The sequence below is a fragment of the Poecilia latipinna genome, unplaced genomic scaffold (assembly GCF_001443285.1).
Source record: "Poecilia latipinna isolate Pla-1442-1.1 unplaced genomic scaffold, P_latipinna-1.0 Scaffold3022, whole genome shotgun sequence".
Classification (NCBI taxonomy): domain Eukaryota; kingdom Metazoa; phylum Chordata; class Actinopteri; order Cyprinodontiformes; family Poeciliidae; genus Poecilia; species Poecilia latipinna.
In genome coordinates, this window is record NW_015115638.1 from 45,258 (window position 1) to 60,551 (window position 15,294).

A 15,294-nucleotide genomic window follows, 5' to 3' on the forward strand; every position below is an offset into this window, starting at 1 on the left:
ATCTGATTCTTTCTCTTCTTCCATTATTTATAAATATGATGGGGAAAAAATACTGATGGGGAAAAGAAAAAGTCACTTGTATTTTTTGAATATATAGATTTTGATATTGGTTCTGCTCTGTCCTCTGTACTGCTGTAACAATGTAAATTTCTCCACTGCGGGATTAATAAAGGAATATCTTATATTATCTTATCCTATTTTATCTTATATTATGTGTTGCATTTTCTATTTCCCACCGCTAGGCGGCAGCAATTGTGTTGCCTCCCTTTGCTTCTCCTCGAAGTTTGTGAATATAATTAATAAAATGAGCACTAAAACACAGCAGAAGTCTCATCTCATTGTTAATTTTTAAATCTGGTCTTAAACAACAGAAGCAGTGACCATCTGACTCTGTCCAGACTAATCAGGCCTTAAGATCCACACTGACCGTCACTAAACATTAGCACTAAAATACATGGAATGAACATAAAGTCAATATATTTTTATTCATTAAATGTTTATTTACCTTTACATGATTCAATAACCATAGTGTTGCATGCTACTTTGGTTAACCTAGAACATTTGCAACACAAATTAGCACTGTCCTTTCTTTCATGACCAAGGACTACACCTAAAGTAGATGAGTTGGGCAAAATACCCAACTCATCCCATAATCCTTTGCATCTCATGTATTGAAGCTCCTACAGAACCAAACACATGGTTTTAAATGCCATGCACCAGATCAGATCTTTACTCACAGACCATGTACCAGTAAATACTTAAAACTGATTACATGATATGACCAACATTTTGACACAAACTTCCACTGATAAGGTTCCATGGTGCTGCTCTGTGATACTGTGATATCTATTTTCCCAATAGCTGTTTGCATCGTTGCAAGGCAGCAAAGCGACCCTGAGTTTAAATCTCACCGTGAAGGTTTTCTCACAACTTCCTCCCAAAATCCAAAAGCATGCCAAATTATCATGTCTCCTGAAAATTGCTCTTAGAACAGAACAGCCTGTGCACATGGTGGTTTGTTCTGGGTGCCTCCATGTTGTCCTTTGATGCAAATCGACCACTTCAGCCTGCTGGTGCTTTTTGTTCGTTGTTCAAATATGATTTAAAATAATGTTCTGTTCTGGTGGTGGTGATGATCTGCAGCCTATAGCATGTAAGTGGGAAACATCAGACAAGCTGATGCTCAACAGATGAGTGGCAGATGGTAAGAAGATACGTAGCATCTCTGTCTCAGTCGGAAACTCAAACATTTAAACAGGACAATGTTTCGAAACAAAAAACCTTCAGCAAGTTATTGCAAAACAACTGCCTATAGCAAAATGCATTCAAATGTCGGATTCCTTTGTTTGTTTGCTGTTGTTTTTAGCAAGTCTATACTAAATGCTGTGCATAACCCTGGTTAAAATATCTCTGCAATGGACAGGAAATGCAAACCATCATCAAGTGCTGCAGTCTGAGTGGCTGCTGTGGTGTGAAGTTGGTGTAAAAGGGAAGGAAACACAGGGAGGGGATAGAATGGAGGGGATGTATGAAACATTTTGATGTCATATATGTATTTGACAAAACTTCTCATTTTATATTACAATTAAAACCAAGTAGAAGCCGTTCAGTTGAGCTGTGCAGCCGTTCTGGATGCCAGGATGAAACCCGCTCTGCTCTGCATGCTGGGCTTTTTCTGTAAGTACATCACTGACTTTCTGCTCAGAGTTTAAAGAAATTGTGTCTTCAGGATAACATGTGACAGCATTGAAAACAAAACACTCAAGTCTTTTTTTTCCCCTCTATTTTGTAATCAGCATTGTAAGTCAAGCATCTCTTGTGTGGTTAACAATAAAAAAATGTATATGACTTTTTATAAAAATTAAATCTACATAAATAAAATAATTTATGTCTATTATTTTGAAACAGTTTTATTTTAATATTCTAAAATGAATAAAACAGCATTATGATTATTATTCTTAACCAGCTGGATAATGTCTGACCAAGCCTTGATCTTTGCAGTGCTCAGTTCTCTGCTTCATGGACGTGCTGAGGGTAAGTAAGTTGCTTTGGAGTTATTGTTTTTCTTTTTCTTTTGCGTTTTCAATTCAGCTTACATTATCCATAGGAAAAAGATAAACTGTTTGTGTTTTTTCCAACGTCATTTTTACCTTTATTTTATACAGGAATGGAACCTAATTGTGCCGTATAAATAAGCACTTAAGTAATTGGCACCATAACACAATTCTTGTTTGTAGAGCAAATGGTCCATATTATTGTAGTATTTCTTTCTCCAACAATATTCTCTTGTATTTCTGGAATATATTACATTGACCTGTTATGATATGCAGTAGATGCAAGGAAGGTGAACAAAAAACAAAACTAATTGTGGAAACTACGGTTCCACGGATCAACTTGTTCCTCCTTGTGTCGGTTTGCCGACTAACCCTACCCAACACTGTTCTGGAGTGTCAATTTATAATTTCAGATAAAACAAAGTACAGTCAGCTTCTACACTATAAATGCAAAATTGTATTTAATTGCAAATAAAATTGTATTTAATTTTAAATACTAAATTATTTTTAGTTCATTTAAGTTGATTTTAATCAGTTTTCATCAAATTGCTATCCACATTCACTTTTAGTAAGTTACTTGGAATTTTCAAACACAAATATTTTTTATTTTTTTTGTGTGTTGGAAAGTACCTTGATTCAACATTGCATACATCTAAGTAGAAATGTTTTACTTGGATTTTTTTAAATTTTCTTTTCTGGAGCCAGTGTTTATTATTATTTTTTTTTCTATATATTATTTATTTCATTCTTATTTCATTTCATCATTAATTCTGTGAAGTGGAAGAGAGCAGTGCTGCGGTGGCAGAGGGGTAAAGAACAAGGCCTTCATTTTCCTCCTCTTCCTTCGTAAAGCTCACTAAAAACTTACTTTGCTAAAAGCAGAAAAATGTAGAAAAATAAACAGTTGAAAAGCTCGTCCAAAATGAAAGAATAGACTAACAAAATCTGCAATGAGATATGTTGGGCACACCGGCGTGTGTATGTACAAAAGTTTAAACGGTCATGGTTTTCTTTTTATATCTAGTCATGTTAGAAGATTATATCAATCCGACAACACAGACTGAGAGTGTCCTTGATCCACCTGCCAACAAGACTCCTGCAGGTGATGATTTTTTTTTTTTTTTTTTTTTTTTTTCTGTCTGAGTTCATTTATCAGTTTGATTGCTCTGTGTGTTTGCTGTGGCTGTGGTTAGAAATGGTGCCTTTCTGAATGGAGTTTGCATGTCTTGCTGTGCATGTGGGTTCTTTCTTGGAACTTGATCTTTCTACCACAGTCCAGAAACATCCATGTTTGGTGAATCTGTTTCAACCTGAGTCTGAATTGTAGGGCAGGTTTGGAATTTCCCCTGCAATGATATTATTTTCAAGAGCTTCTCATTCATAGGAAACATGATGGAAAATCTGGTCCATCATTGTAATGCAGAATTCATGTTTCTCCTTAGTTTGAATTTATAAATATTATGAAATTTTAATATTTTTTTTTATTTTACATTTTTTCTTATAAAAAATGTTTCATGAAATAATTAATATTCTGATGAATTACTTATTATTATAATTTTTAAACTCAACAGCTGATAAACCCACAGCCACACTGACAGCAATGGAAACAGTCATACCAGCAGGGGGCAGTGTTACACTGACCTGCCATGTGGACGGATCTACTGGCTGGAAGTTTGACTGGTTCAGAAATGGACAACAATATCCTGCAGATGGATCCTCCAGAAACACAGAACCAGATGGAACCATCAGAGTCTCAGAGGGAGGAAAGTACAGCTGCAGAGGAGGAAGAGGAGGAAGAGGAGACCCAGTTTTTTACTCAGAAACCAGCAGTGAGGTCACCATTCAGAGTATTGGTGAGTTTAGTTATCAGGTCATCAGCATAAAATGGATAATACTTAAAACCTGAATTTGGTCCTCAGTTTGAAGAAACGTTTGCAATCACCAACAGACTCTTAAATTGTTGAATCCACAGACATGAATATGGTTTAATCTGTGATTGTGTCAAATCTTTCTTAATTGTGTGAATCCGAATCACTTTTGCCAGTTCAGCTTCTCCAAAAGACAAAGGCATGTGCAGATTCAAGCTTAGACTTATTTAAAACTGATTCTGTTGAAACGGCCACAATAATCCAATATAACTTAAAATCTTAACAACCCTCCTGATGTAAATTATATTTTAGTTTAAAAACTTTGAACACATCTGTTTCCTAATTTTTTAAATTTTATTTTAAAGATATCTTAAACTCTTGACGAAAAAAAAAATCTCATCATTTCCATACTGTCTCCATGATTTGACCCATTCCAATTTGCATACAAACCAAACCATTTCCACTGCTCTTCCAAAGAAACACATACGTACAGATGCTGTTTTTGGACTTCAGCTCAGCTGTTTATATGATCATTCCCCAAGATCTGGTATGGACTTCCTCACCAACAGATCTCAGTCTGTCCATGTGGGTAATAACACCTCCAGTTTCATTTCTTTGAACCCTGGCTCCCCACAGGGCTGTGTCCTGAGCCTCAATGCTGTTTACCCTGATGACCAACGACAGTCATCCCAGGTTTAACACCAACCACATCCTGAAATATGCAGACAACACAACAATTATGGGGCTAATTCAGGACAATAATGAAGTGGATTACAGAGCAGAAGCACAACATTTTGTAGATTGGTGGAGAGTAAACAACCTGGTCCTGAACATCGACAAGGCAAAGGAGACCATCATTGATTTCAGGAGGTCTCGACCCAACCACACGCCACAATGAAGATCGTCAATAGCACTAAGATCCTGGGGGTGTACAGTACAGACAACCTTGGCTGGAGACTCTTATCACTTCCCTGCTGAAAAAGGTGCAGCAGTACCTGCACTTTCTGCGATGAATGAGAAGGGCTTCTCTCCCCCTCCCAACCTTCCTACCATCTACAGAGGAAACACTGAGAGCCTGTTGACCAGCAGTATCACCATCTGGTGGTGAGGACAGAGGAGAGGATCATTGGGTCTCCACTCCCATCAATCCAGAACATTACACACAAACACTGCTTTGCCAGAGCAAAGCAGATCCTCTCTGAATCCATCCAACCTCTTCAAGGTCTGTTCATCCATTTGGTGTCTGGCAGGAGATTCCGTATCATCCACTGTCAAATAGCCAAACTCAGAAATAGTTGCCCCCCATTGACCATTAGATTGCTCAACACCAACAATTCCCCACTAAGACTGTCTGAAATGCTAAATTATATGTATTTAGCTAAATATTATTTGTATATTTATCTGCTTATAGGCACACATGTTTGTGCCAAGCGATGAGATTTCATTGCAATTTTCACTATTGTGTCTTTATGCAATGACAATAAAATAAGTAGAAATTACATAAACATTTTCTGCAGCTTAAGAAAGTGATTTTTGTCACTTAAAGTGTTAAGTTAAATGCTCTTGACTGTTCTGGTAATTGCCTAATTATACATTTTGTTCTACAGATCCCAATAAACCCAGTTTGATTCTGCAACCCAACTGGTCTCAGATCTACAGTGGAGAGAAAGTCACTCTGAGATGTGAGATCAAGGAGGGAAGAAGAACTCAGTGGACGTATGAATGGAGAACAACTAATAGAAACTTTCCAACATCCAGCGAATACAGGATCAACTCAGCTACTGAGGCTGACAGTGGAGAATACAGCTGTAGAGGAAACAGAGAAGGGTTTTCCTTGACACCGTGGAGTAATGTTATGAACCTAACTGTATGTAAGTAACTTACATACAGTTGCTAACTGTATGTAAGTTACTGTATTTAAGTTACTGGCATGGAAGAGATCATTTATATTACATTTTGTCCCACTTGGAAAAAAAAAATCTTCTAATAATATCAAAACCCTCTTGTTTGCCACTTTGAAAATATTTTACCTGAAATTTGAAACAACAAACCGAACATCAGCTTTAACTCCAGCACACAGTCTAAGAAAAACAGAGTTTTTAAAAAATCTTTTTTATCCAAAAGTGGATTCAGTTTGCTACAGTCACCTGTAAGTGTATATGTTCCCCAGTATATTGGTAATTTATCATGTTTATGCCCTAGTAGATATTTTCTGTCACTGGTGATATTGTCAGTTTAATAACAAAATAACAAAAATGGACACTAGACATATATAAATGTCAACAATTTGACAATGAAGGGCAGTAGTTGTGACAATATTAATTTAAAAACAGTGGCAATTTAAAATCTTTTTTCTATTAGTTTTGTAAGAATCGTTCAGGGAACCAATTTCTAACAGTGTTAGTTCAGCTTGCAAGGCGTTCCAAGGAGATGGGGCAGAAAAGCTGAAAGTTTTCTGTAATAAAGGATAATTTCTGGCACTGGGTGCAACTCAAACCTGAGATTATGGATGGTTCAGATTTTCTTACAAAAACATTTTTGTGAGTAAGAGCATGTTCTTCTGCCAGGACAGCAGCTTTTGCTCATTCAGGTATTATGAGCTACAATCTGGAAGGCAGTTTTTGAACTCTTCCAACAATACCGATTAGTGAATTAAAATCAGTAGCTTTGGTTGTCTGGCACATCTGTCAAATATCATTCCTTGTTCCCTTGCACATTTAACAAATGTTTTTGAGGTGGATTTTATCAAGGTTCTGAGAGTCCTCCTTTTTCAACCAATCTACTGAAGACAAGAGATTTCAATTCGCCTTTGACTTAGATAGAGGGATACCATAATGTGAAGCAATTTCACATGAATCAAATTTTCTGCAGACATCAAACTGTTGTAATGTAGGATTGCAAAAACTCCTCTGTACAAAACTGTCCAATATTCAAAATAATCCCGGACGAGCCCCCACTTATGCAACATCCCTACCCCAAGACAGCAAAGGATAATTTCTGGCTCTGGGTACAACACAAAAACTATTAACCACTAAGGAGTTAATGTCAGGAGAAATACAGTTTATTTTACAATTTAGGCAAAATACCAAACACAAGAGGTAAAAAGAAAATAATAAAGACAGGGAAGCTTTAATCTTCAGGGTCTCCAAAGTCAAAATAATAAACAAAACACCCACTTTCAACTGGAAAATAAAATACCTCTTGCTAGAAGTGAACTTAAAAGGTAAAAATGTTGAGTTCCTCGGTCATCCACAAAACAGTAGAAAAGAGGTCCAGAACAAAAATACCAGAGAACCCCTACCAGTTTCCACTCTGAAAAACCCCCCACAATGACCAGAGTCAGAGTATTTTTTGTACTACGATTTAAATAAATCAGACAGAATAATAACCCTTAAAAATAATTAAAATGAAAAGATGAGAGATGATCAGGATAAATGTTTGACCCAGTTTCAAATCTCTCTCCAGCACCCAAACCTCAGCCTGTCCTCTCTGTGTCTCCACTATGGCTGGATCCTGGAGCCTCAGTGACTCTGAGCTGTGAGGGTTTGGAGTCTCCATCAGCAGGATGGACGTTCTTATGGTATAAAACTGTTCCTAAACCATCTGGCAAATCATTCTACACCTATAAGATGTTGCCTGACATCACCAATGGGACTGAGCAGAACTCCTACACTGTTCATGGACCGACTCTCACAGCAGGATTTGTGTGCAGAGCAGAAAGAGGAGAACCAGAGTTTTACACTCTTTACAGTGAACCAGAGTTTGTCTGGTCTGCAGGTCAGTTTATTTCTGTCTTTGATCTCAATAATACCAAGTTTCAGAGTTTTTTTTAACCTGATCCCACTTTCCTTTTATTTTGAATTTTCCTTTCAATATTATTCTTAAAACATACACTGGGACATCTGTTAGTGTATAACAGAGCATTAGAAAGAAAACATATTTTCATCATCACTACCAACTGATAATTTAAACTATCAGATAATAAACATTAGCTCAGCTAGATTCATGCTGTTTGTGTGCAACGTGACAAAAATATAAGATTAAAAGCAATTTTCTGTAGATTTTTGACAAACACAACTAGATAAAGGCTAAAGATGTCAGCAGGGATGTTGGAGAATCAATCCAACATCCAGCTGAATTAAAACATCGGTCTGGGGGAGGTGTTAGACATTCACAGCTAAACTACATCTTGTTTTTCAAAAAGACGGAAGAATTTTTTCCATGTTGATAGTTTACTTCCTGAAATATATGGAAAATTTAAAAGCAGAAATAAAAGTTTGACCAACTTGCTGAAATGTGTTCTCTGATCTTTATTATTATAGAAACAAAGCAAGGAAACATTTTTAATGAAAACATTCCAAAGATGTTTCTGCTCTCAGCTGAAATCCTGTCTTGTTTCCAGATCCTCGTCCAGCAGCGTCTCTCTCTGTGAATCCTGACAGAGTTCAACACTTCAGGTATGACTCTGTGTCTCTGAACTGTGAGGGAAACTCTGCTGAGTGGACAATGAGGAGATTTACAGAGAAAGGCCACCTGTCAGACTGCTCCTACTGGGGGAAAAAGACTGGATCTACATGCACCATTTCACCATTCTATTATAGGGATGGAGTTTACTGGTGTGAGTCAAAATCTGGAGAGTTTAGCAATGCTGTCAACATTACATTACAGGGTAAGATATGTTTGTTTTATCTTTTTTTATTCATCATGAAAATATATGTGATTTTGTAAATATCATAGCATAAACTTTATGGAAGATTTTAGACATTTTCTGATGAATAGACTGAGGTTAAATCACAAAGATAATTCATTCTGTAATTTATTATTATTATTGTTGTTGTTGTTGTTGTTGTTTGGCTAATTTCATTTTATCTCCTCTTCCACTGTAACTACTATCAATGCACTAATGCTCTTTGAATGCTATCAGGCTGTTTTTCTGTCACTATTTAAAAACCGTTAAGCTTTTTTTTTTTCTTAAATATAATTTTTAATCATTCTTGAAGTAAATTGTTTCCAATGAATTGCTCTGCTGCTCATGTGAAGCTAAAATCAATACATATTTGTCTCAGGCAAAAAGAGTGACATCAGATTATTTAATCATTTTATAACAGGTTTCAGCCGAAAGACGTCAATACAGGAAACTTTCGCTCTCATTAATTGTATTGTTTTACTTTGCTTTCTACCCTAATCACACAAATCAAATTGAGACTCTGGCTGAAGCACTCCAAGGCATTTTTTCCAATAATCTATTGTAGAAAACAATTTTTAGGAGAATTTGTCGCATTCATCAAACACGTCTTGATGTCTACAAAATGGGACAATATATGGATATAAATTCATTTTTTCTAAAAAATTTTTTTAAAAAAGCAACAAAAAAAAACCCATGCTTTTATAATCATTTAATTCATTTAAATTCATTAATTTCAATTCAGTTTCTAAAAACATATAAGTATATATTTTTTGTTTTTCTTCACCACTAGATTCCACAATGCCACTGCTCTTTATGGACACGGCTTAAAGAGCCGTGAACTGAATATCTTCTGATTGTTTTACAGATGATTACTCTGATCCTCTCCTGCTGAGTCCTGTTCATCCTGTGACTGAAGGAGATCCTGTGACTCTGAGCTGCAGAGATAAAAAAAAACAACTTCTCCCCAACGTGTTTTTCTATCACAATGATAAACTCCTTGACTCTGGCAGCAGAGGAGAGCTGAATATCTCTGCAGTGTCAAAGTCAGATGAAGGTTTCTACATGTGTAAACATTCAGGAAAAGATTCACTACAGAGCTGGATGTCTGTTAGAGGTGAAAAAGATTCAAATATTTGATGGATTTTATCCAGTTAAAATCTTTAGCTTTAATTCAGGAACAAGGCCAACACTGAAGATCTTTATGTGGATGTGCTGAAGATTTTATCTATGTTGAAGTTTTTACTAATCAAAAGGATGATGTCATAAAATCTTAACTGGTGTTTAATGTTCCTTGTTTCCAGTAACTGTATCCAGTCCTGTCAGCTCTTCATTTCCTGTCATGTTGATCGTTGGACCAGTTGTTGGAGTCGTTCTCGTTATTCTCATTATTCTCCTGGTATTGTGGCGCTGCAGACGGTCCAAAGGTGAGAACTTTTTCTGCTCACATTGAATCACATTCATTCAAACACTTTATTTGTTAAAATGTTTCAAAAATTTTCTGATGTTTTAACATAAGTTCAAAGTAGGAAAAATATCATTAAATGTCTTTGTCTCTTTAAATGTTTTCCCCTGCAGATTTAAGCAGTAACAGGTCAGTAAAAATATCTGTTCTCTCTTTCTAATCATGCATCAAATAATTACTTTCATTAATGCATTTATGTCTCTATTATTTTCAGATTGAATCAACCAGAGAGCAGCAATCCAGATCATGAAGTGACCCAGAATGACGGTTCTGTTTACAACTCTCTGCTCCCTGGTTCGTCTCACATTAAACATCTTTATGATTAATTAGAATGTTTAATTACTTCATAGATAATTTTCTTTTTTCTAATGAATCAGTTTTTATGGCAAAGAAAACAAATAAAAATAGGGTGAAAAACATTGCTACATTACTGCTGTTTGCATGTAAAATAAATTCATCCATAATTATTACTCTTCAGCAGTCTAACGTAAAACTACATTTCTAAGATAATAATGAAATTTCCTACTAGTAACTAAAATCAACATATTGTCAGGAAAGATCAAAGTAATGAAACACAACTAAAAACATAAACTTTGAGCATCTCTGTTTAAAAATGATAATTTCATTGATTTTCGCTCATTTAACTTTGTTTTATTGTAGATGATGGAGGGTTGGATTCCCTCTATGAGACAATCCACCTCAGCAGCGCCTCTGGAAACGGTAAACTATGTTTTATAGCAGCTAAAGATACTGATGACTGACTGATGGTTGAAATAATGGCATATTTTAAATGAAGATAAATCCAAATATGTTAAATATACAGATAATTTAAATAGAATTTCTAAAAGAGTTACTCAAACATATAAAATACAAAAACTAAGATGATTCTAAAATGTTTTAATGTTATTTTTCTCTTTTTTGTGATTCCCCACTGATTCATCTGACAGTCACAGCAGAGTGGATCTTTCATTCAGCAGAAGAATCGGACTATGTTAACATTAACCCAGGTAACTGCAGCTCAACATGTGGTTCAGATGGTTAACATCTACATAATAGACATAAAGTATTGGCTAAAATTAGTAACCAAAACAAAGGAAAAGGCTGTAATAGGTGGTGTGATTGTGCATTCAACTTAATATTTTTTTAATTCAAAATATTGATTTCAGATTCATTTAATGATGATTTTAATATCAGTTTATTGCTCCGATATACAATTTTACAGATTTAAAGTAAATCACTGAATTAGAATCAAGCATATGATTTTATCTTTGAACATGTTCAACTCTCAGAGACTTTTATATCATTTTTGATGCTGATTAATATGTGACTCAAATTATTTGTCAATTGACAGGAAAGAGGAATGTGATGGTTCGTTCTCCACCAGGGCTGGCCCAAGGCAAAGGCAAAGCAGACTGAGTGTCTGGTTAGGGCCCGGGGTTGCTATGGGACCCCCTAAATAATAATAATAATAATAATAATAATAATAATAATAATAATAAATTGCTCTTAGGGGCCCCCTACTGGCCACGGTGGGTCACGCTTCACCGGTAATATGAGCTGCCATCCAATGTACAGAGCACCGGTAGAAGATAAGTTAGCAAAACAATGGTGCAAAAAGGACTTAGCTTTCAGGGACAAAGAAAAGAAAGAGGAAGAATAGAAGAAGAAAAAAAGCCGAGATAAAGGTATGTTTTTATGTGTCTTGGTAATGTAAAGTTTATCGAAAATATTTGTGGAGCTACTAATAGCAAATTAGCTTAAAGCGACCTTGAATGGTCCAGATCAACAGTCAAACATTTATGCTAGCATCCTTGTATTTGTGTGAAACTGAGCTTTAACTTTAAATGAGTTTATTGTCATTACTGGCCTTATATAATTCTGAGTTGTTTTCTTTTGTTTGTTTGTTTTTATGGTTTCTAGACAGTGTGTTTAATGTCAACAATTACTAAAGCTTCTCAATATAACTTTGTCAAGAAAAATGGTTTTACATCAGACTACATGGCTACTGCATTGACCTATCAATGAGCTACTCTAAGCAGTAGTTGGCGAAATGTGGTGTGCATTTGCGCAAACAAATTTTGCTTACAGACCCATGGAGGCATGGGGCAGCCCTGTTCTCCAGCAAAGCTGTTATCTTGTGTAATCCCATATCTTTGTATGCTTTTATTACAATCCTGTGAATAAAAATATATTCCAAATATCAGATATGCCTCCTTTTGCTTTAGTAGAAAGCTGCCTTTTACCTATATTTTCTATTAGATCTGTGAAATGTAATAAAAACAAGTCCGACACATTATTTGTCATAATGAATGGGAGTGTTTCGGCTTTAAGACACTGCGAATCTGATTCTTAGTATTTTTAAACTGCTGCCTTTCTCTTCTTCCATTATTTATAAATGTAGCCACTGATGACAAAAAAAAAATATTCATAAAAAGTAAACTTAAGACACCCTGAGGTCATTTTAGGGTAAATATGTCCATGTAGCGTTGGGCTTTTGGTAAACAGACAATTATGGACACAGAAGGGGAAGGCTGACATTTTTATAATCAGCATTGTAAGGAACATTTATTTTAAACTAATTTAAATTGCTAGTATCTGTTAGAACATGTGGAGTATGTGTGACTACAACTTTGCTCCAACCACATCAAAAGCTCATTTAACTTCCAACAATATCTTTCTACTACAGATAAAGGAACTATTACTGATTAGAGCGTCACTTCCCAGTTGTAGTGATGTGGCAGTAAGTCTGTTGTAATTTCTATTTCCCACCGCTTGGTGGCAGCAAAGATTTTTTTGAGTCACAAAGGTGCATGTGTTTTCAGTTAAAATGTCTGGAAACTACCAGCTAGAGTTATATCAAGTAATTTTAAACTGTAGCCTTTCTGTTCTTGCAATTATTTGTAAATGTAGCCACTGATGAAAGAAAACAGACATAAAAATAAAACTTAAGACACCCTAAAGTTTCTTTAGGCTGAATATGTCATTATAGTGTTTGGTTTTTTTAGACAATTACAAATACAAACACTCAGAAAGGGAAGATGAAACTGTTTACTGAACATAGTAATTGTTCAGGAAGATGAACAGCAGTAAATGGGAGCATCAAGCCAGGTCCACTTCATGAAGAAAGGTGAGTTAATTGTTGATTTAGATTGCAGGTGAGGAAGATGATCAGTGGTTCTTACTCCTCTGAATGGTGAAGCTGATCTCCAGCGGAGGTAAGAGAGGTGATAGAGGGTTGAGTTTTCAGCTGGTGATTGTGTATTACGTGTTGTTTCCAGGACTGAACGATGGTGGAGAGGGGCAGGTGAAGCACGACAGAGGAAACACAGTGGTGTGGAAAAGTGTTTGCTCCCTTCCTCATTTACTGTTATATTGCATGTTTCTTGGATTTAACTGTTTAACAAACTGATTTGGGAGAAGAAAAAAAAAAAAGAAACATAACTGTGGTTTATCACACCCAGACCTGAAAACTGCCACACCTGTTCTCAAACAGGACATCACCTGACAGGACAGTATTATGTAATATTGACTATTTCGAGCTTTACATCATGGTATAATGCTATACAGTCATCAAAAACATAACTGGAGTGTTATTTTGATTCTTTCATGCATGTTTGAGAAATCATCTAATCTTCCGTGGCAACCATTCTGGTAAGAACTTTAAAAGGTTAATAAAGGAGCGATGTTGTGATGACTTCCTGAAGACGAAGTTTCAGAAAGAGCAGGAGTTTTTAAAGAGATAAAGCCCCAAATTCAAGGCAATAAATTATAAAGTCAAATTTCTTTTAAGTCAAGTAAGTAAAAACTGAAGGTAACATAGTTAATTGATTGTACTATAAAATTGTACTATGTGACTTGAAAGTACATTGTGCTGCCCCTTTACAATTAAAGGGGCAGCGACTGGACCCTCCAGTATAGGGTCTAGCAAATGTGATTGGAGTTAAATTTATTCATTCTTTTCTTTTGTGAAAACCTAAAGCTAAAAAACTCCCAACTCATGCGTCTCACAGTGCTACTCACATAAAATATAACCTTAAAAGTTTCACAATGACAACAAAAATACTTTCCACCATATTAAGAGTCTAGCTTTTTTGTGAATATCTCGCCTCTGCTGTTAATCTGAAACTGGTGCATAAGATCATTCTTGTCACTTTGTCTCTTTAAGTAGAAAAAGGAAATGTAATAAGTGAGCTTGTTCCAATGCTGTATTTAAGTTCAGGGTCTCAGCAGCCAGCAGGAAAAAACAACATATAAAGACACTACATTAGAAATGTCAATTTATCTTATTGAAAGCAGTTCAGCCTATTATCCTCTATGTGGCGCTGCAGTACTGGAGAGTATGTGGGACATGAATTTGCAATAATTTGTTCATATGCTCTTTGACACACGTTGGGCCTCAATAGCAAAATGACACAATTTTGATTCTGAAATTTGAACCAACTCTTCTAAAACTTTGGGCTACATTTAACTAGAGTTGAACGCTTAAGACATGACCAGATTCTTTCTAGAATATAAACACAAACGAGACCAATGTGGACACGCACTGGACAAAGAAGGTTGCCATGGTTACAAGTGGAAGATCTGTCAGACTGGTGACAAAAACTAACCAAGGCTAAGGATGACATAAATAGTGATGGTCAAATAAAGCTTACTGGTTTTAAAATGTTTTATTAATCAATTTTTTTTCCACACAGTCCTCTTTGATGCCATCTTGTGGCCAATAATATGAACTGCAGTTTACAACCTAAAACAAACTACTTTATTCTAACTGTCCATTATGGAGGGTTCAATATTCAGCTTCTGGTTTATCATGTGATACTTTTGTCTCATAGTGGGATTTCTTAGGGGTTTTTTTGTTTCAACATATATATTTTTAGGAGAAAAAAATGCAACATACATTGCATCATCAAGGATGCAATGTAACCTTGATGATACATCCTTCTTTCATCATCAAGGAAAGATGACGAATCATCTTTCTTTGACTGAATGTGGGTCGTTGTGTCATCTACATTTGCCTCTAACTCTTTAACGTTTGTGAATATAGTTGATAAAATCAGCACTAAGACACACCACAAGTCTCACCTAGTCAAATATCTGACTCATCCCATAATCCTTTGCACCTCATGTCTTAAAGGTCCAATGGCGTTTGAACACGCCACTCACCAGATCAACCATATTTTATTCACAGACCTTATTCCAGGAAACGTGTATCTGATATGACCG

General features: G+C 35.7%; 1 protein-coding gene across 1 annotated transcript in view; it reads left to right on the forward strand.

Moving 5' to 3' along the window:
* The window catches only part of LOC106939904 (Fc receptor-like protein 5), a gene marked incomplete at its 3' end in the record, with an annotated part of 22,983 nt that extends 9,581 nt beyond the window's left edge, over positions 1-13,402 (forward strand). The window contains exons 6-10 of the mRNA XM_015022480.1: positions 9,911-10,033; positions 10,185-10,200; positions 10,286-10,365; positions 10,732-10,791; positions 13,350-13,402. Coding sequence (XP_014877966.1) covers positions 9,911-10,033; positions 10,185-10,200; positions 10,286-10,365; positions 10,732-10,791; positions 13,350-13,402 — 332 coding nt within the window. The remainder of the gene's footprint in view (positions 1-9,910; positions 10,034-10,184; positions 10,201-10,285; positions 10,366-10,731; positions 10,792-13,349) is intronic.
* Positions 13,403-15,294: the final 1,892 nt, after the last annotated feature.